Source organism: Pyrus communis, chromosome 17 (genome assembly GCF_041283825.1).
Source record: "Pyrus communis isolate YQ-2024b chromosome 17, ASM4128382v1, whole genome shotgun sequence".
Classification (NCBI taxonomy): Eukaryota; Viridiplantae; Streptophyta; class Magnoliopsida; order Rosales; family Rosaceae; genus Pyrus; species Pyrus communis.
This window is the reverse complement of record NC_142581.1, coordinates 10,801,973-10,823,175: the sequence shown is the minus strand read 5'-3', so window position 1 is coordinate 10,823,175 and position 21,203 is coordinate 10,801,973. Positions and strand designations below refer to the sequence as shown.

The 21,203-nt window shown below is 38.5% G+C and overlaps 2 protein-coding genes across 2 annotated transcripts; both read left to right on the top strand.

Moving 5' to 3' along the window:
• The first annotated feature begins 10,436 nt into the window (after positions 1-10,436).
• LOC137708544 (ATP synthase subunit epsilon, mitochondrial) lies at positions 10,437-12,574 on the top strand. Its single transcript, XM_068447644.2, has 2 exons — positions 10,437-10,676; positions 12,293-12,574. Exons 1-2 carry the CDS (start codon positions 10,493-10,495, stop codon positions 12,319-12,321), a joined length of 213 nt encoding a protein of 70 aa, XP_068303745.1. The 5' UTR covers positions 10,437-10,492; the 3' UTR covers positions 12,322-12,574.
• A 2,247-nt stretch (positions 12,575-14,821) lies between these two features.
• LOC137707752 (exocyst complex component EXO84B) lies at positions 14,822-20,985 on the top strand. The gene is made up of 7 exons (XM_068446664.2): positions 14,822-15,229; positions 15,543-15,640; positions 16,635-17,691; positions 17,795-18,310; positions 19,126-19,311; positions 20,073-20,209; positions 20,457-20,985. Exons 1-7 carry the CDS (start codon positions 15,086-15,088, stop codon positions 20,617-20,619), a joined length of 2,301 nt encoding a protein of 766 aa, XP_068302765.2. The 5' UTR covers positions 14,822-15,085; the 3' UTR covers positions 20,620-20,985.
• Positions 20,986-21,203: the final 218 nt, after the last annotated feature.

Sequence of the window (21,203 nt, the reverse complement as noted above, 5' to 3'; positions counted from 1 at the left end):
ACCCCTCAACCAATATTATTTGTAAGTAATAATAGATATACCACTTATTTAGACTATATTAGTGAACTGTGTGATGTGATTGTTATATATCAAACAAGAATTTGAATTCTCTCATTTCTTTTCCCTTCATGGCCCTCCCCTCCTCTCTCAGTTTTTCTTTTCTTTCTCTCTTTACAGAAAAGATAAAACAAGATGTTAGTATGACTTAATCTTAAACGTTCAAATAGGAAAGGATGAAAAGGAGGAGAAAATAGAAGGGAGATAATCCAGATCTTTGATATAGTACACCAATATAATAGTACGAAAATGTGGTTTTCCTTATCGAGATATATCATGTTTATTTCCATATTCTTACTCATATAAGGATTTGTGTAATAGTAGTTTTAATACCATATGGCGCGGCAGATAGATTTGCTTTTTTGAGGATCATTCATGCATGTATCTGCTCTAATAACTTTCCAACTATAATCTTGCCAGGGTTAAAGCTTGATTTGGTATAAAGATTATACCATTTCTAAAAGTAGTCTTGCAATATAGAATTTCAATGTAATACAAATAGGCATGCTCCTACCACACACCAATCGTCCATCACATACATCAAGGGAGAAAAGGAACAACTATGACCAGCATGTCAAGAAAATCTGTAAAACTACAAAAATTCTATGTTAACGAGTTAAATCTTAAAAATTCATCTCCAAGAACTCTATAAGGGATACCATACAATAGTAAAGTGAATGGTTGCTCTTTAAATTTATAGAATCACTGTTCATTTGTTAAATGTTAAAAAGTATTTAGTCCAATATCTTAGCGGATATGGTGTTAGGTTTTCGCCCAATATCCAAAGTTTGTTAAAATATAGTGTAATTGGAGCTGAAAAATTAAAGAGACTAGCTAATGTAGTTTTCTGACACTGTTCACCCACTAAACTAGCAAAATTGTTGCAAATGCAAATCAATATACTTGAGAATATGGCTTCCATCAACTTTGTTGTTCTTGCAAGAGGCCTTTTCATGGCGCTCTTTTGTATGCAAGACTTTAGTATACTTAGTACCTGAGCTCAGAGGGTGTAAGCAAGATTTTCTTGTACTTATTATACCAAAACAATACTGTGGGAATAAGATTGTAGTACAAATTCTACAAATTAGCCTACATTTTTCAGTTTCTCTGAGTGTATCCCATCACTAAAAGAAATTAAGAGTGCGTTTGTTCCACTAGACTATCTTGAACTAGATTAGCATAAGAGATTAAGCCGGACTGGCTTGGCATAGACTAAGTAGTACTAGAATTGTGAAACATTTGGTGCAATGCTGGACTAGCTAGGACTAATTTTTTATTTTTTTATTTTTAATTACAAAAACTTCCACTTTCTTGTCTAAAAAACTAGAATACACTATAAATAAAAACAAAGCCAAAAATTAGATTTTAGGGTAAATTACACTTTCATACCTTAGGTTTGGGGTATATTTCAATTCCTTACAACATCTTCAAAACATTTCACTTTCATACCTTAAGTACTATTTTATTTCAAAATAATACCTTCGTTACATTTTCCATCCATTGATCTGTTAAATACTAATGTGGCTGCCACATATATGCCACGTGGCTACCAAATGTCTGCCATGTGGCAAATAAAATAATTTTTTAAAAATTTTCTCAAAAAAAAAAAAAAATTGAAACCCATTTCTTGCAAGAAGAAGAAGAAGAAGAGGAAGAGGAAGAAGAAGAGAGGGAGGAAGAAAGGAAAAACAAAAAAAATTGTCCATCCCACCCTCCCCTCCCCCCCCAGTGACCCAGAAAAAGAAAGAACAAAAAAAAAAATTGTCCCTCCCCCCCAGCGACCCAGAAGAAGAAGAAGAAATGGGTTTCAAATTCCCAGAACCCCCTCCCCCCATGAGACCCTCCTCCAGTCCCCCTACCCACCCCGACCCATCTCCCCACCCACCCAAACCTATCTCTCTTCCTCCCTCTTCTAGAAGAAGAAGAAGAAGAAGAAGAAATGGGTTTCAAATTCCTAGAACCCCCACCCCCCCTGGCGACCCTTATCCCGTCCCCCTACCCACACTGACCCATCTCCCCACCCACCCAAACCCATCTCCCTTCCTCCCTCTACTTCTTTCTTCTTCTTCTTCTTCTTCTTCTTCTTCTTGCAGATGTTTTTTTTTTTAATTAAAAAATTATTTTATTTGCCACGTGGCAGACATTTGGCAGCCACGTGGCATATATGTGGCAACCACATCAGCATTTAACGGATCAATGGATGGAAAATGTAACGGATGTATTATTTTGAAATAAAATGGTACTTAAGGTATGAAAGTGAAATGTTTTGAAAATGTTGTAAGGAATTGAAATAGACCCCAAACCTGAGGTATGAAAGTGTAATTTACCCTAAATTTTATACCAAAGAATCAAAATCTTGAATTTTCTATCTTTCCCATCAAAGAGTTGAGTTGCACCAAAAAAATAAAAAAATGCAGAGACAGTGCTACATCCCATAAAAACAAAAAGTGATGGGAGAGGTTGCAAAAGAAGAAGAAATTTGGAAAGGATAGAGAAGTTTTCTTGACGAATTTGATTGGAAAAAAATTGTTCAGACGTGTTAGAAATGGTGGGGGAGACCAAATTAGGAGTGGGTATTGGAGGCCTTGATGCGTTGTGGCGGGTTGAAGCGTTGGGAATTGAAGCTTGCAAGAACTTGGCATCCATGACGATCACGACGACGATCGAAGCAATTAGTCGCTACGACGCCTGTCTCCTCTCAACGATATGCAGATCCGACGTGAATCTCATCTAAGATTCAAAAATAACGATGCCCAGAACTCGCAGTGGGGTGAAGTGGGGAGGAGGAAGAAGCCAATTTTGAAAATGGATGTGGAAGTGGGGAAGAAGAAGCAGATGCGAGGGGCGTAAAGGAAGGGTGAAGCGGAAGCGAAGCAGAAAACCGGAGATGGTCGTAGCGAGTCCCATGGTCTGGGGAGGGTCTCATTAAGAACTTCTAGCGAGGTCTCTAGTCCAAGCGAGTCCCCTTTAGTCTCATTTAAGTTAGTCCCAACACGACCAAACGTGGGACTACATTAGTATGTAGTCCAGTCCCACTTAGTGAGCCCAAACACACCATAATAGTTTAGGGACCGGTAAGCAAAGATGGATGGTGTTTCTTTCATTACCGATTAAATTATTATACTCTAAACAAGATTGTCACTTAGTACAATGATTTAGTGGTGTTCATCTTCATTTGTAAATATGAGGTTTTAGGTTCGATTCTCGCCAAAGGCGAATTTGAACCACATTATTGCTAGCTCATTGTGAGGTGTAGCCCAGTCCCCTACCTTCTTAGTGTAGATAATATTATTTGTTAAAAATAAATAAATAAATAAATAACCAAGACTAGGTCCTTATTCACCGAGAAGGAGGAGTGAACTGGGTTGAAGAAGTAGGCCTATTCACCAAGACTATCCACCACTTGTGCAAACTAAAAAAGAAAGCACTTTTTGGCAACAAATCAGCAATGTTTAAGAGAGGATCATGCACATCCATAAATTTTCCGTTTATCGCTCATACAAAGATTTCATTTCTAAAAAGAGTTGCAAAGATATGAATTCAATGCAAATTGTAAAATAAATACACATGCTCTCACCACATGATTCAATCATCCATCGCGATACAGCAAAAGAGAGAAAAACAACAACTACTAAAACATTACATCTTCGACAATATGACTTCCACCAACTTTGATGTTCTAACAAGAGGGCTTTTCATGGTGTTTATTTGCATCGCCTTACTTCGTGTGAGCTCAGGTATGTACTAAGGTCATCTAACAAACGCTGTGTCGTACACATTCACATTTACGATCGTTATATGCGAAGAAGGTTGAGATTTATAAGTGGTTTCCAAGTTGCAGAAGGCCCTGCAAAAGCACCTGCTGGATGGGTAGAACTTGCCGTGGGGTCGTGCGAAATTTTTAAGCCTGACTGCAACCAATGGTGCCTGGGTCATGAAAACCGTTTATATGGTGGATATTGCAAAGTAAATGAAGGTGGAATAAACATGTGTTTCTGTCGAATATGAGATGAGAAGAGCTGGAAAAACCCTAGCTACTTTAATTTTCACAACTTTATGAATAATTGAGTTTTACGAGTTCCCAATTGTTTAATTAATAAAACATATTTACCTGACTGTGATCGGATATTTTTGTGTTTGTTAGAACTACGAAGTGGGTGTTATTGTATGCCAAAACCAGTTGGGAGTCTCATCGTTTAAAACTAAGTGCAACAAAGTAGAAAGGCTACTGGAAAGGATTAAAACAGCATTATAAAGTAGCTAGATTTCCATGGATCTTATTATCAAATAAGTCAAATCTTAATCTAAGAATAATTACATAAAGTTACTAAATTGGTTTCTTAATTTCATGATGTTATTGGTAACAAATCTGCAATTAAGAGGACATAATATCATATTTAATCAAATGATTTAGTAGTGAACCAAGAGGATCACCATGATTACCTATTATTTACCCATAAAGTTCCCTTAAGAAAATTCGTTTTTAATGTAGATCAAAAGAACTTTCATAAAAAAATATAGTTTAAAACGTACATAAAATAGGCATATCCAATGTGGTTCTTAGAACAATTTATAAAGGAAAAAAAAAGTAGTCCTTAGAACAATTCAAAACGCGCCCACAAATGTCAAAACACCACAATTCCACAATTACAAACTCATAAAAAATAGAATACAACTCCACGACCACATAGGTCCGCTAATCATGAACCCAAAGCCCTAGTCACAAGAATTAAACATTACAAGTTGAATAACTAAAGGCAACATGATTATCTTGCAATCGTCGACAAAGAAGCGCTGCTATAAGTAACTTCTAACAAGTCTCATCATAGTCCTTTGCGAGCACACAACCCACAAAAATCATCACCTCATGTATGAAAAACAAATGCCAAAATCAAGACCATGACCACAACCATGAAACTCCCCTTGACAAGTCAAGAGAGCGACCACAACAAAAAAAGACTCTCCTCGATAGAGCGAGAAAGCAACCATGACTAAAAACAAAGAAAAATAGAGAGGCAAGAGATCTGGAATGATTTCCGCAACTGTAAGATCAAAACAAGGAGTCCGCGACTAGGATTTTTCTTTAAAGAGCTAGGTTTTTTCGGGTAAAAAACAAATTAAATTCACTAATTTGACCTTCACATCTAAACAGTCTTGCAAGATTGCTACAAATTTGATGTAATATAAATAGACATGCCGCATTATTCAGTCATCCATCATAAAGGAAAAGAGAACAACCATTAAATTGACAATATGACAATCGAGATGCCTTTTGAGAAACCTTTTTTCTTTTTCTTTTTTGCATTTCACCAAAAATGGTGAACACATTTTATATAAGGGAGTTTTTTCTTCACATGACAACGTATTATTATATTGAAATACTACAGTAACAGTAAACACATTTCCTATAAATTGTTCACCTACATATCCCACCATATGCCGGCTGCCAGCCTGCCACTTTATTCGGATCATTGGGATCTTCTTAATGCAGTATTACTGGTAGCAAATCAACACTAATAAGGAGGAAATCTTATTTATCTCCATGAATGAAATTCTCTGAATGGTTATTACTTCTTGCATTGACATCAATCATTTAATACAAAATAAAATAAAATAAAATAAAAAAAAACAAAACGTAATTATTAATATAACGTCATATCTCTCTCACGATTTCTCCGTCTTCAATGTTAAGCAATTTTTGCAACTATTGTTCATTTATGGTGCAAAATCCCATTTGATAATAATCTTTATTTTTATTTTTATTTTAACAAACGATATTATTTATACTAAAAGGGAGGGGATTAGCTTAGCCTCACAATAGGGTAGCAATAATGTGGTTGAAATCCATTTTTGGAAGAGAATCGAACCTAAGACCTCTCACTTACATGTGAAGAGGAATACCACTAAACCATAGTACTAAGTAGCGATAATAATCTTTGCTTGATTACATGAAATGAAATAAGCAAACCAAGGTGATCATTAAACCGATTGTTTTGGTTCATATTTGCTACTAGTTTGGGGACTAAATCGAACCAAGGGAAGGGTGGAAAATATAAAAAACCAAATTTGGGCTCAAAGCCTCTCCAAGGCATATATTTTGGGGTGGGAATTTGGGGTTGTTATCAGTGGAGCCTAAAATAATCCTAAAAATTCTAGAGGCGACACGTGGACTTTTACCTAAGAAATACATGATTGCCCTCAATAAATGAGTAGGCTTCTCAGATGCTTCCAAGTGCAGCTTACACCCCTGAAGGTCCCAGCAGCTGAATACGACTGCCCACAGCTCACCTACCCTTGGCAAGGAAAAGTCAAAGCATTAAAAATAAGGATTAATTATCCAAATCCTATCTTTAATACATTCCTAATTGAAGATTGACTCCAATCAAATAATTAATCCTAATTTAAATCAATGAGGGATAATTACTCTATTATCTCAATATATTATTTCCTATTTAATATTTTCAGAATATTTCTCCATAAACCCTAACATTGTGGCCGGTCTATCCCTATAAATACCTCATATTCTACCAAATTTCGGTAAGATTTTGCAACCCTAAAAATCCCTAAACACTTTATTCTCCTCAGAGAAACTAACTTAGGCCTCGAAGATCCATCGCCTAACCCACCCCCACCTAATGGGCGTGTAAGGCTTAGTTCCTTGATCAAAGGTGTTAATTGTTTTGCAGGTGCATTTTTGTCAAGACCGAAGACGGCGGAAATTTGCATTGACAAATTAGTGTTTTCATTGAGAGCTGATTCAAATACTCGAAGAAACCTCTTGCATTTGGTTTCTTGAATTTTATGTTACATTGAATTTCCCACACGTCGTATCAATTAATTTTTCCTAGAAAGTTTATTGATCAATCCATGGGGAAATGATACAATGGTAGGAAATTTAGAAACCACGATGAACGGAACCCCATACGTACAAGGATTTGGACAGGAGAGTGTAGATGAAGACATAGCCCCACGACGGAGATCCTCAAGGCTCAACACGACAGCAGAAGAAGCCTTACCACCGCGAATCTGCGCCATCACCACCACCGTGACCCAGCAGCCACGGGCCAAGTTCCACCATCGCTACTCTCGCAGCGTCGCAACCCTCAAAACCCTCGGCTAGAGGCCCAGGTCTAAACAGTGGTCCACGGGTAGGAGGCCCAAGGTTTGGCAGTTGCCAGAACAGACCCAGGGTAGGAGGCCCAGCCCACTGCAGCAGCCCTAACTACCAACCAGTGAGCTCAGTCGCTCCAGGCCTACGAAAACCCAGCAGAGCTAGCCCAGCCAGTAGAAGTGGCCCACGGACAGGCAGCTTAAGCCCAACCAGCTGCCAATGGAGCCTAACCAGTTGTCAACCAAGCCCAAGCCCGCGAGGAGTTAGTGCCAGCCTAACGCCCCCACACACATGCCGACCTCATAACCGGGTTGGCTCACCCCGCAACCCACTCTGGTGACCAAGCCCGTGGCTCAATCCAATCCGAGGCTATCTCCGATGATCCAGATTCCTACCACCGGTCCAGCAATCGATTCATGGTTATTTTCACCCCACTTTTCTGAATGAATGCCCGCTTTGGGCTCAAGTTTTGTACCTGCAGTCCACTACACTTCCACCATAAAATGGAGAAGCCATTTGTCCAGACTCTTCTAATCCGAATGGCGAGCACCACCTTCCCCTATAGGTAACCAATTTGACAAGCACCCTCACCCAGTAGACCACCTTGGTGAACTAACTCCTCGAGCGTATTGAGATGCAGGGCGCCCCAGATGAGGTGTCTCGAAACAGGATAAGGGCGGAAGAACGTGACTCATTCCAGCGACGTCCCAGAAAAGAGCAGCTCAGCCCATTACGAACCGTGCATTCGAGTAGTGTGCATTCTTGTTTGGGTTCCTGGGAAAACGTCTTATCCCATCTAGATGCCTAGAGAAGCGTTCATTCCTGACTCGGCTTATGAGTCAGTGTGCATTCGAGGTTGGCTCTACACTTCGACGAGCACTCAGGACATTCCAGGAAAAACGTCCACACGGTTCATGGTCGTTGTCATCCTTTACCCGCTTGACGCAAACCTCAGACGAAATCACATGCTTGTACGCCTTAAGAAAAGCCTGAAATAGCTCATCGAAATTGATATTGACATGTGCAGCCTTGAAATAGCCCACATTGACGGAAGAACCACCTTGACTGTACCAAGGTGGAATATACTCGTCACTTTTACGATCAGAGGAAGACATCTCAAAGTCCCTGCAAAAAGTATGAAGAAAAATATTTAGAAGGCAACTTGCAAGAAGAAAAAAAAAATTAATTAAAGAATGATCGAAAAGCCTAGTGACAAGCCCCATGGCCCAGAAAGGCCCAGCCCTCACTCTTTCTCTAACACGCGGCTCGAGCCGTTCCAGCCCAAAGTGGAAGGAGGCCCACGTCTCCCTTTTCCCTTCCTCTTTCGCACGCTCAGCACTCCAAGATAGGCCCAGGCTTCTCGGCCTAAGCCACCAAGACCCAAGAGCTGGTATGAGCCAGTCTCTCATCTCTCTCACTTCACGCTTACATGGTCCCATGCCAGCGCTCCAAGCCAACTCAAAGGCTCGCAGCCCGATCCACCAGTGAAGAAGGGAGAGTGCCTCATGCCTTTCTCCCCTTCCTTTGCTCTCCAATAAAGCCCAAGGCCATTCGGCCCAATCTGCCAGCAGGAGAGACCTGGCCCATGCCGGTTTCTCTCTTTCGCACCATCAGCAGCACCATGGCACCCCTGCCACGTGTTCCACATGACCTCGGCCCCTGCTGAGCCAATTTTTCAAGTCCCAAGACTCCCAAAAAATTCAAGAAGAAGAAAATTCAAACTTTTCTTACCTTGGTGTGGCACGGAGAAGAAGAACTACAACGAGAGACGACTCTTTGCAAGGGAAAGAGAAGAAGAAAGCTAGGGGAGGGGGAAGAAAAATTTCCTCTGGCTTCTCTTTCTTGTTGGAATGATGATTGCTCTCCAAATTTATTTAATCCCCTGCTTAAAGCAGAATTAAATAGGTATTGGGGGCAATTGATTTCCTTTTCCTAGAAGAAGTCTATCTCTAAATAAAGAAAGAAGATCAAGTTCAAATTAGGAAACAACTCTACAAGCCTATGCAGCTTGGGATTACTACATCTAATGCCCTTTTTCCTACCTGCAGCCCAACATGTATGAGGGCATTTGTGGAGCCTAAAATAATCCCAAAAATTATAAAGGCAACACATAGACGTTTGCCCAAGAAAGATAGGATTGCCCTCAATAAATGAGCAGGCTTCTCAGATGCTCCCATGTGCAGCTCACACTTATGAAGGTCCCAGCAGCTAAATACGACTGCCCACAGCTCACCTACCCTTGGCAAAGAAAAGTCAAAGCATTAAAGATAAGGATTAATTACCCAAATCCTATCTTTAATACATTCCCAATTGAAGATTAACTCCAATCAAAGTAATTCCTATTTAAATCAATTAGGGATAATTACTCTATTATATCAAGATATTATTTCCTATTTAATATCTTGAGAATATTTCTCCATAAACCCTAACACTATGGCTGGCCCTATCCTTATAAATACCCTACATTCTACTAAATTTTGGTAAGCTTTTGCAACCCTAAAAAGCCATAAACACTTTATTATCCTCAGAGAAACTGACTTAGGCATCGGAGATCCATCGGCCTAACCCCCCTACCTAGTGGGCGCGTCAGGCTTAGGTCCTTGATCAAAGGTGTTAATTGTCTTGCAGGTGCATTTTCGTCAAAACCGAAGACTGCGGAAATTTGCACTGACACTATCCACCTCAGATAGATAAGAAAGCAAGTGGATCATGGGACCCCCATTGCAGCAGCATCACATGACTCACTAGACAGAAGTGGGCCTCGTGTTTCTGCTTCCTCAGTGTGGACAAATCAGCTACGGGTGAGCGCACAAATTCCACGCTTTCTACAGTTAAGATTGTCTTACAGTTGAGATCTAGTAGCTGAGGCGCGTTCTTGGGTTGTGATGAGTGTGGCGCCCCAACTACAATCCGTTCCAACAAATCTTTGTTCTATGACTCGGATTTTTTGACCATTGGAATCCAACGGTTAGTTTTGAATGTTATGGTAAATACGGGGCTAAAATTATAAGGTTAGGGTGGAAATTATAGATCCCTTACCGTTGGAGGAAAAAACTGTCTAACCTCATGCATATAGATGAATAGTTGAAAACACAGGGCTAAGATTTGGAATTTTTCCACCTTTAGGTTGAAGATAGTCTTACTAGAATTAACAGAGATTTATTCATATAATTGGGCCTTCTCTAATGGCCTCACATTAACATAAAACTCGATCAGGCCCATAAACAAAGCCCATTTGGGATTTAACCACCACTGCAAATTAAAGGGAAGCTTCGTCTAGGTCACATTGACTGACACACGAGAGAGCGAAACCAGAGAAAGACAATGGCGTCGAACGCAGCGGCACCGTTTTGGCGCGCAGCCGGTATGACCTACATCACCTACTCCAACATCTGTGCGAATCTGGTTCGTAATTGCCTCAAGGAGCCTTACAAGACCGAAGCCATTTCCCGCGAGAGGGTCCACTTCGCCGTCTCCAAGTGGGCGGAAGGCAAGCCTGAGAAGCCCAGTAAGCTCATCCCCTCATTTATATTTCGGATTTCCGATCTTCATTTCTGTGATTTGTTGTTGATTTTGATGTTAAAAATCTCATATTTTGATCGTTGTTAGTCGTTGATTTCAATCTGTGCGGTTAGGATTCGGGGTTTTTCTCTGATGGATTGAAATTTTGGGGTTGTCTGGTTAAATGAGATTTAATTTTGTGATGGGCTGATGGAATTCAATTTGCAATGTTGGATTGTGTAATTGGTGTGATGGAAATGAGTGGCTCAGATGAAAGTTTTGTTGTTTTGGTGTAGCGAGTAGTGGTCAAAATGCATTTGGTTGAATGAAGATTATTTAGGTTCATGAGTTTTCTTCCAGTTTAAGATTTTTTGAAATTGTCAAAGGTGTTAACTTTTAGATGAATCTGGATTTTGTCATGACTAAAAGCGCCTGCGTCGAAGAAAACCTGTTGTGATCTCTTGCTTTGTGTTAGTAAGTTTCAGAGTTGAGGTTTGTGAACTGAGAATGTATCTCTGAACTTTGCACCGTATGACTAGCTTCCGTGGGAATGTATCTCCATTTGTGCAGTTTTAAAAACAATTTGGACCCTTTCTAGCAGCTGCAAATGTTTGTATTTTCCCTATGATACCATTAAGGTAATATGAGGACTGCAGTTGCGGGGGCTTATCGTTGATGTTGCACGGACACTCCTAAACCCCTAAGTGTCGGAGTGTTGGATATTAGAACAGTATACCTTTGTGTTTAAGAGTAAATAAAAGTAACCTCTAGTTGTCATCTCAGCTTATGTTGGCAAATAAATTGCAATCGTTCTATATTTTCAGTTTAGCTGTGTTGCTTTAGGTTAGTTGTGCCTGAGGAACTCCTCTTTGGGTTCACCTGCCTGCCAACATATAAGGAATTAAACCGAGAACAAATCCCTCAGAAGAGGGAGGGCAGAAGTTGGGTCCCATTGGGCTACAACTCATGATTGGAAGGAACTCGTCCGCATAATATTGTTTCTTATAGGCTTATAGCATGCCTATGTAAATTCTTTTATAATATGTAAGGATTCCGAAAAACTATTTAGGCACAATCTGTCTTATTATGCTCAAAGGGGGGCTTCTTATGTTACATGGAATGTGCTTGAAACAAGGCTTTCTTGCCAGGCTCTAATATCTTGTATTCTGGGATTTCTGTTGTGGGTTTTTTACATGTTAAAGTTGTGAGTTGGTATGCTTGTTATCGTTATGTTGTATGTTATTAAATCAAATGTCCACTGTGGATTGTTGGTGTGCTGAAATATGAAATTTTGGATTTAGATTTTATTTGTTCATGCTGTGTGTTTTCTCAAAGTCATCCTAATTTATGACGGTCGATTTTTTCTTGATTTGCCATCTAATGAAGAAAATACAATTTTCTTTTGAAATTATAGATATTCAGAAGGATTGTTAATAATCCTTTTGTTTAAATTTTTGTTATTTCTGATGGGTTAGAATTTTAACAACGTGAATGTAATTGTTCGTATTTGTATTTGATAAATACGTATACATTTGCATAGAAATGTGATTTTTGAACTTTGTAAGCCGAATTTTTATCCCGCCAAGCCAGTATTCTCATGGGTGTTTTGTGTTTTCTCAACAGCTGTTCGTACGGATACACCCGAAGCATGAGTTGAGGGAGATGAAGAATTGCTCATGCGCTTGCGTTACACAGATGCTTTTTTTTTGTTTTTGTTGTCAATTTGATAGATGTGATCTGTGTTTCTGCATGATCTTTCTGCTATAATAATGTAATTGACACTGATGAAGTGCTTGGTTATTCTGTAGCGTAATGTATGTGACCAAATGTCAAATTGCATTTCTCGCATCGGCCAAAGGATACAAGCTTTACTCCGTTGTTTCGAAAAACAGGTGCGTTTTGAAATTAGTTGTTTTCTCGCCCCTCGTTTCTTTTCCGAACAAATCGAAGAACCGAATGTGTCACTTTGTGGGCGATATTTACATCGGTCCGTCAATTTTGAAGAACATACGTAGTACTGATACATCCTCATCCCAGATGATCCTGTGCGGTTGTCTATACTTGCACATGCATAAGCAATCCAAACGGACGCGCAACCAACCGTAGATTAAACTCCGATTCAGCCACCAATGTGACCAACGCACAGTTTAATATGAAGATTATTCCGAGTATGATAATTTGTCCAAAAGTTGATAAGAGTAGTTAGCTGGCGGCTGTTGGTCTACTCTGAGTTTGCGGGGATGGTCAGTGAGTTTTTAAATAGATATAGAGCGTGAAGTGAACAAAAAAAATTCAGTTTATTCATTGTGGCATTTCATCAAACACTTGGTGAGTTTGTTGTTGTCGAGAGAATTTGACAAGTGCTCTTGACTCAGCCTAACATTTCATCAAACGTTTGCTGAGCATAAAATGGACGAATACCTAACATTTAGGGAGTCTTTAAAAAACCTTCACATCTAATATTTTCCAGGCTTCGAATGGCCCTAGGACGGACGTTGGCCCCATCATACATCCCTCACTGGTTGCGGTTATGATAAGAACCTTTCCTAAATTATTTTGCATTTATTTTTTCCCTAGGCGACTTATAATTTAATTTTGACAGAAGATGACACGAGCTTATGTAACGCTGTAGATTATTGTAAATATTATCTCTTCTTTTACCGAAGCATAATATTTCATAACTTGAAAAAAGAAATAAAATTTATGATACTCTGATGTATATATATTCGCAAGTAAAATTTTGAGAAAAGCGTGGAGCCAAAAAGGCATATGCTTCCCCAACCACTATGGTGGTGGTGATGCATCGAACGGGAATAAACTAGTAAAGTACCAAACTACTTTCTACCAAACATAAAAAATAAACAACTTTAATTACTCAAACATAAATAAATAAATAAAAGATTAAGAAGAAAGAGAAAAAAGAAAAAGAAATGCCTGGAGATGGAGGTGGAATCTAACCACGGCAGCAGCAGCACAGCCACAGCCTGTAAAATACAGCAGGGCAGCACTTGGCATGCAACATAGTTGTTCCCTCTTTATTTTATTTTGGATAAGGATTTTGCAATACAATATTCCATTATTTTCAAAAAAAAAAAAAAAAAAAAAAAAAAAAACCTGAACACTGTTGTTGGTTGAGCCAGCTAGCCATTCTCCAGTGATGATATATATAATTTTTTTTATTTTTTTTACAGATATTTAGTATATTTTTATATAAATATTTTGTACATTGCATATTGGCTCGGTGATTAGAGATTTTTTGTTCAACCGGCTGTGTTTTTGTAGTTCAAACCATTATCCTTGTTTTAGTGTAGATTAGAACAGTAATATCGCGTGTAATTTTTGTTTTTGAACAAATATTATCTACATTAGGGGGTGAAAGAGTGGGTTAAGTCTTACAATGGCTAGCAATAATATGGTTCAACTTCGTCTTTTGCTAAAATTGAATCTAAGACTTCTCAAATATAAGTGAAGAGTAATACTCTTAAACCGTAGTACTAAGTGGTAATATCATTTGTATTTAACAGCTGGTTGACAAACCTAATTGAATTAAGAAATGATTAAAATGTTTGACCAAGAAGAATAATCATGTTTTAAATGTTTTAAAGCCGAAGTTAGTCATTTCTTCCATCATTGGTTTAGTTGAAAATGTACTCAATTTTATGAATATTTGTGTGAAGACTCTACATTATACAAATGTAGAAAAATAAATCATGCAATAATTACGTATTTGTTATAACAGTAGTCCTAAATCAAACAGAGTTAAAGAAAATCAAACTTAAAACTTTCTGCTTACTTAAATGGATAGCATTAGACCATAGATTGTAATAATGGTGTCGATTGAAGTAAATCAAGAACTATCCTTTTGTTTTTAGGTAATAAAATCTCAAAAAAACTATACAAAGATGTGATAAGTGCACAAATGGAGTCGTAAATCCCAGTTAGACCTCATTCCTTTCTATATAAGGAAAACTAATTAAAAGAGCTTGAAAATTTTGAGTTTTAACAATAAAAACAAAATAAAGGGTAAAGTGAATAGTATTAAGATTAATTTTTTAGTATAAAAATATAATTTTTTATTAAAATAAACAGTAAATGTGAACTTTTCGTTAAAACTGCTTCTATGTATTAACCGCTGTCAAAATCTAGTAAATCGCAGTCAAACCAAACCGTATCTCCATCACATTCCCGTTTCCTCTCTCTCTCTTCACCAAAACACGCTTCGTGAGCACTTCTCTCTCTCTCTCTCTCTCTCTCTTCGCTTGGTTCGGAAGCTCAACTTCCATGGCCTAATTTCCACCGGCGATTAGTTTTGAAATTCCCTTTTTGCCTTCACCGGATCAGTCGCCCGTTTGCTCCCCGCATCCCTAATTTCGGAGCTGCTGGTTCAGCTGATTGATCTGATCTGTCCGGCGATTCATGGCTTCGGCGAAGATGGCCCGGTCGAGAGGCACGCCGGTTAAAGAGAACGGCGTCAAGCTTGAGGAAGGCCTCAATGTCTTCAAGTCTGACAAGTTCGATTCCCAGAGCTACGTCCAGTCACGATGCTCCCTCAACGAGAAGGTCACTTTCTTCTATTCATATACATATATACATTACATACACACATATATGTTTGTGTATGTATGCCTGTTTTTTGTGCTCGATGTTGTATATTTTATGCTGTTTGGTTGGTGAGAAACCATGGGAAAGTGAAAGAACGAACTTTCAGGATTCTTGAATTGTTGATGGAATGGAATTCTATCTTTGTTTAATTGTAGAATTTGGTTTCTTGAAACAATTCCGAGAGATGCTATGAAGTTCGAATTTTCAAAATTGCGGAATTGTAAAGGGATACAAGTTAAATATAAGACAATTATGTTCATATCTTTTGCAGGATATAAGACAATTATGTTCATATCTTTTGGACTTGAAAAGAGCTTCCGCAGAGGAAATGCGTAGAAGTGTCTATGCTAACTATTCAGCATTCATACGGTGAGTTTTCGTTAGATGGTTAATGTGACAAATTGATGAGTTCATAGTGTATATGCAACTTTACCGGTTTATATTCTGAGGTGCTTCGCAATAACAGCACTCCCTTCGCTTGTTGGTAATGCTTAGTATATGTTTGGGGATTTGGGTTGCCTAGCTTGATACATTTGATTTACGCATGATTTGGATAGTGCGATTCTTTAGTTTTAAAATGTACTTTGTAAAATATCCCACCACTTCCAGCTCTAACTAAAAAGTAAAAAGAAAATCTCGTTTGGTTATTTAGAGTTTAGACCAAGTTCACAAAATATAAAATTTCACCTGTTTCAAGTGGTTGCATGGCCATTCTCTTAGTAGTTTGGATTTTGCTGCTGTGTTTATGGCATAGTATTCCAGCTTACCCTGACGTATTTTTTAACTCTTCGGAGTTTAGACTAATTAAACTTGAGATACAAAATGTTACTTGTATGTGGTGCAGATTATAGTAATCGTAATTTTTTTCTTTTATGAGTTAAAACGTTTTGGATTTGTACGTGTTTGTTTATTGTTGCTTTTCATGGTAGTTTTAGTGCCAATATAGTCACAGTCAAAGTGATTGTATATCTCCTTAAACTATCATTTATTGTTTTTATGTTTCCGTTTTTGTTATTAGAATTTCTGTTCTTGTTTCTTTAGATGATCCAATTGATAAAATTTGGTATCCAAGGTTGTTTGGTGCCAAAATAGTCACAGTCGAAGTGATTGTTTATGTCCTTCAACTAGGACTTATTGTTTTATTTTTTTTAGCTTTGTTATTAGAAATTTCCGTTCTTGTCTACCTATTGGTCCGGTCAACTCTGTCGGGGTTACTTTTATGTACCTAGTTTACTTGAAAGCAATTTTCAAATTCTATTGGAAGGTTAAGTCAGTTAATCCTCAGTTTGAGTCATTCCTTTTGATACAAATTATTCGTCAAGTATAATTTGGATTTTACGTAAATTGTATTTCTTACTCACAGCACCTCCAAAGAGATATCAGATTTGGAGGGGGAGCTATCCTCTATCAGAAACCTGCTATCCACTCAAGCTGCCTTGATTCATGGTCTAGCTGAGGGAGTAAACATCGATTCCCTATCGAAATCTGTTCCTGAAGGTTCTAGTGAAAATGGTTTATTAAGTTTTGAAGACAGAGATCCTACAGACCTGGAGAAATGGTTAATAGAATTTCCTGATCTCTTGGATGTTCTATTAGCGGAAAGGAGAGTGGATGAAGCTTTAGATGCCCTAGATGAAGGTGAACGCGTGGCTGCTGAAGCAAAAGAACTGAAGATGTTGGATCAAGCTTTACTCGTGTCTCTGCAGACTTCCATTATTGAACGCAGGCAAAAGTTAGCTGATCAGCTTGCTGAGGCTGCTTGCCAGCCTTCTACGCGCGGTGGTGAACTTCGTGCAGCTATCTCAGCACTGAAAAGGCTTGGGGATGGCCCTCGTGCACACAGTTTGCTGCTCAATGCACATTTCCAAAGATATCAGTATAATATGCAAAGCCTTCGTCCATCAAGCACCTCATATGGAGGAGCTTATACTGCTGCACTCTCACATTTGGTGTTCTCTGCTATTGCTCAAGCTGCTAGTGATTCGTCAGCGATATTTGGCAAGGAACCAAATTATACTTCTGAGCTTGTGATGTGGGCAATAAACCAAACCGAGGCTTTTGCCTCTCTTACTAAAAGACATGCATTAGCTTCATCAGCTGCTGCTGGGGGGTTAAGAGCTGCTGCAGAGTGTGTTCAAATAGCATTAGGCCATTGTTCCTTGTTGGAAGCTCGTGGTTTGGCACTTTGTCCTGTACTTTTGAAACTCTTTAGGCCTAGTGTTGAACAAGCACTAGACGCTAATTTAAAAAGAATCGAGGAAAGCACTGCTGCCTTAGCTGCTGCTGATGACTGGGTACTTACATATGCTCCAACTGCTACACGGCAACCTGGCAGGCCTTCAACTACATCCCTCGGTAATATGACAGCGTTCCAACATAAGCTTACAAGTAGTGCACATCGGTTCAATTTCATGGTCCAGGTAAATCATTTTTCTACCGCATAAAATCAATTAATCAATTTTCTGTGTAGTTGTATGCGATCCCTTATTTTATTGTGGCCTCATAGATTACCTGATCTTGCAGGATTTCTTTGAGGATGTAGGACCATTGCTCAGTATGCAGTTGGGTGGTCAGACATTGGAGGGTTTGTTCCAAGTATTTAATTCATATGTGAACATGCTCATAAAAGCATTACCGGGTTCAATGGAGGAAGAAGCAAACTTTGAAGGTTCTGGGAATAAAATTGTCAGTGTAGCTGAGAATGAAGCCCAACAGATTGCTTTGCTGGCAAATGCATCCTTATTAGCAGAGGAACTGCTTCCACGCGCAGCCATGAAGCTGTCTCCACTGAATCAGGTTGCTTACAGGGATGATCTACGTAGAAGATCTTCAGATAGGCAAAACCGGCATCCTGAGCAAAGGGAGTGGAAGAGGCGGCTTGTCAGCTCGGTTGATAGATTAAAAGATAGTTTCTGTCGTCAGCATGCTCTAGATCTCATTTTTACAGAGGATGGTGATAGCCATCTTACTGCTGATATGTACATAAACATGGATGCGAATGTGGAAGAGGTTGATTGGTTCCCATCCTTAATATTCCAGGTATGCTGAATAATGATTTTGTCCGGCATAATTTCTGCTTGGACTCATTTCTTTTCCTTCTTTTTAGACATCATGCTATTCACAGTTGGTGCTACTCAGTTCTAAATGTTCCTCTGCTAGTTTGCTTTGCATGTTTAATTCCCTCGTTGGCGTCCTCTATGGTTAAGAAGGGGTTAAGGAAATTTAAGAGGACCTCCCCTTGTGACTTGTGTTGCTGAACTTCTTGTTGGAGGACATCAAAGTTGTTATAAAACAAATGTCTTATATATAATGAGTGTTGTCTATTAATATATATATATATACACACACATACATATATGTGTGTGTGTGTGTGTGTGTGTGTGTGTACATTAATATATTTTTGTTATTTTAAGTTTATCCTTTTTCCCCACACCATGACTTGAAGGTTCTCTTTACCAAAAATATTGTCAATCGTTGCCACACTGTAGATTTTTATATTCATGTCTCCTTGCATGATACCTTGAAGTATAAGGTGTGGCATGAAGATTTTTATATTCATGTCTCCTTGCATGATACATGGTCACATGAAGATTATCAGGTGTGGCATGCTGTCTTTACGTGATTCATACTTATACTTCTTGTTCATTATTGTTCAATTTGTAAGCGAGAACATGAGAATTGACCAAAAAGTACTGAGGGTCATATGATATTTCCGCTTTTATATGTGTATAATGTATATGCATATTCAGCTTTTTTGTGGTGTATAAGATCCTGAGTATTTTAAACTATTTACGTGCTTTATTTATTGTCTTTTTCAAGTCCTAATTTTCTTTTGTTAACTTTTCCGAATTCAGGAACTTTTTGTAAAACTAAACAGAATGGCCAGTATAGCCGCAGAAATGTTTGTAGGCAGGGAAAGATTTGCTACATTGCTTCTAATGAGACTAACAGAAACTGTCATATTGTGGCTTTCGGAAGACCAGAGCTTTTGGGATGATATTGAGGATGGGCCACCTTTAGGTCCTCTTGGCTTACAACAAGTACGTAATTTCGGGTCACACCATCTAATTTACTGTCTTTTGTTGTGTTTCTTTTGATCATCCGTCGTTGTGAATCCAGTATAACAACCCAAAGCTTACACCTACAAGCAATAAGAAACACATAGTCATAATCATGTGAAGGGATATTCCTATTTTTGCAACGTAAGAAGGAACTATATCATACAAGAAAGAAAGAAAGTAATCGAAGATCTCACATGTAGAAACAAAGAAAAGAGGATGGAAGGAAAAATCTTGGATTGGTATATTTTGTGAGGGAGGGAGAGTCGGGCCTGCAACTGTGATAGCTCTAGTTGTTTACGTAACTCTCTTTCCGTGCTGCAACTATATCTCCAACCTATCAAACATGAAAAGGACTTACCCTTATATCAGGATACTAAGTATTTTGTAGCCTGGCCTTTCGTGGTGATATGAGGATGCCCAGTTTTTTCCTTTTCTTGGTTTGACATTTCTCCCCAGGTTACTAACTGATAATTTATACAACCTAACATTTGGTGCCTACAACATTGTGATGATATTGATCCTAAATAGAAACGTAACCTTAATATCGTCATTGAATCTAAAGCAATTGTGAGGAAATAATGCAGATTACAGGAAATGGTGACCAGATACTAAAGAATATTAAAAGGGTCCTAACAAGAACTCATACTCGATACATGATAGCTGTCTTCTCCCATCTTAATTTTGGGGAGTCTCCTCATTGAACACCCACTTCTATATTAACTTGTTTCATCTGTGTGCAGTTCTATCTGGATATGAAGTTTGTCATACTCTTTGCTTCTCAAAGTCGTTACCTATCTCGAAATTTGAATCGAGCTATTAACGAAATCATATCTAAAGCCATGGCAGCATTTTCTGCAACTGGCATGGATCCCAATAGGTATGTTACTTCATTTACGTTGCTCATTTTTCATCAACGATAATATACATGCATACATGTAGGTGTATAAACATAAAACACCTGTCGTAAAAAAGTTGTGTAAAACCTTCCAGTACGACACCCATCTATTTTATGCTGGACACTTTTATCCTTGTAAGGAATTCAAATTTTGCTGTGATTGCACGACGTATTGTACTGCTTTTGAGCCGTTGATTTAACTTATACTGAGTTTTAAATTTTGTTTCAGTGTGCTTCCGGAAGATGAATGGTTCAATGAAGTCTGTCAAGACGCAATTGAAAGATTAAGTGGAAAACCAAAAGCTGTGAACGGTGATCGGGATCTTAGTAGCCCAACCGCCTCTGTTTCGGCACAGTCAATCTCATCTGTCAGATCTCACGGGAGTTCCTGAGGCGCATCAAGTTTCATCTCTCTGTAAATTAGATAGAGAACTATCCTTGTATCCTTTAGAATTCTTTTTCCCCTCCAATATAATAATTTTTGTTTACCATTTTTAGTTTCCGTCATCCTTTTTCCTCGCTTTTTTCTGTAGGACGACATTTCGTGTCACAAGGCTAGGAATTCTTTTGAATGATTTGAGTTTGTAAAGTTGTTGATTGCAATTGTTTGATCGGAATACAAAATTTGTATAATTCTTAGACAAGGTCGGGTGGATTCCCAGAATCTGTATTGATGTCGTCGAAACCCTGAATTCATGTGAATAATGTTTTGTTTGATGGAGCCATGGGCAGTCGTTCTCATGGAAGATCTGTTTCTTTGTTCGAGTGTACTTTCTTTTCATTGAGCAAATATGACATTCCAATGTGCATAATATGCCGTACTGTATACTGCATTCCGTTTAGAATTAGCAACATCCGAGAGAATTTGTTACTAATACTCTACATCCATGAAATATCATTCATTTCGATCACCGGTGACGATCACACTAATATGCGCTATCTGTGAAGACCCCGGGCTCTTTCAAAATCTGCCCAA

Bases quoted from the DNA above. Each gene is read 5' to 3' on its own strand.
- LOC137708544 (XM_068447644.2), top strand. From the start codon at position 10,493: ATGGCGTCGAACGCAGCGGCACCGTTTTGGCGCGCAGCCGGTATGACC. The intron at 10,677-12,292 runs GTAAGCTCATCC...TTTTCTCAACAG, and splicing joins AGGCAAGCCTGAGAAGCCCA to CTGTTCGTACGGATACACCC.
- LOC137707752 (XM_068446664.2), top strand. From the start codon at position 15,086: ATGGCTTCGGCGAAGATGGCCCGGTCGAGAGGCACGCCGGTTAAAGAG. The intron at 18,311-19,125 runs GTATGCTGAATA...TTCCGAATTCAG, and splicing joins TCCCATCCTTAATATTCCAG to GAACTTTTTGTAAAACTAAA. The intron at 19,312-20,072 runs GTACGTAATTTC...ATCTGTGTGCAG, and splicing joins GTCCTCTTGGCTTACAACAA to TTCTATCTGGATATGAAGTT.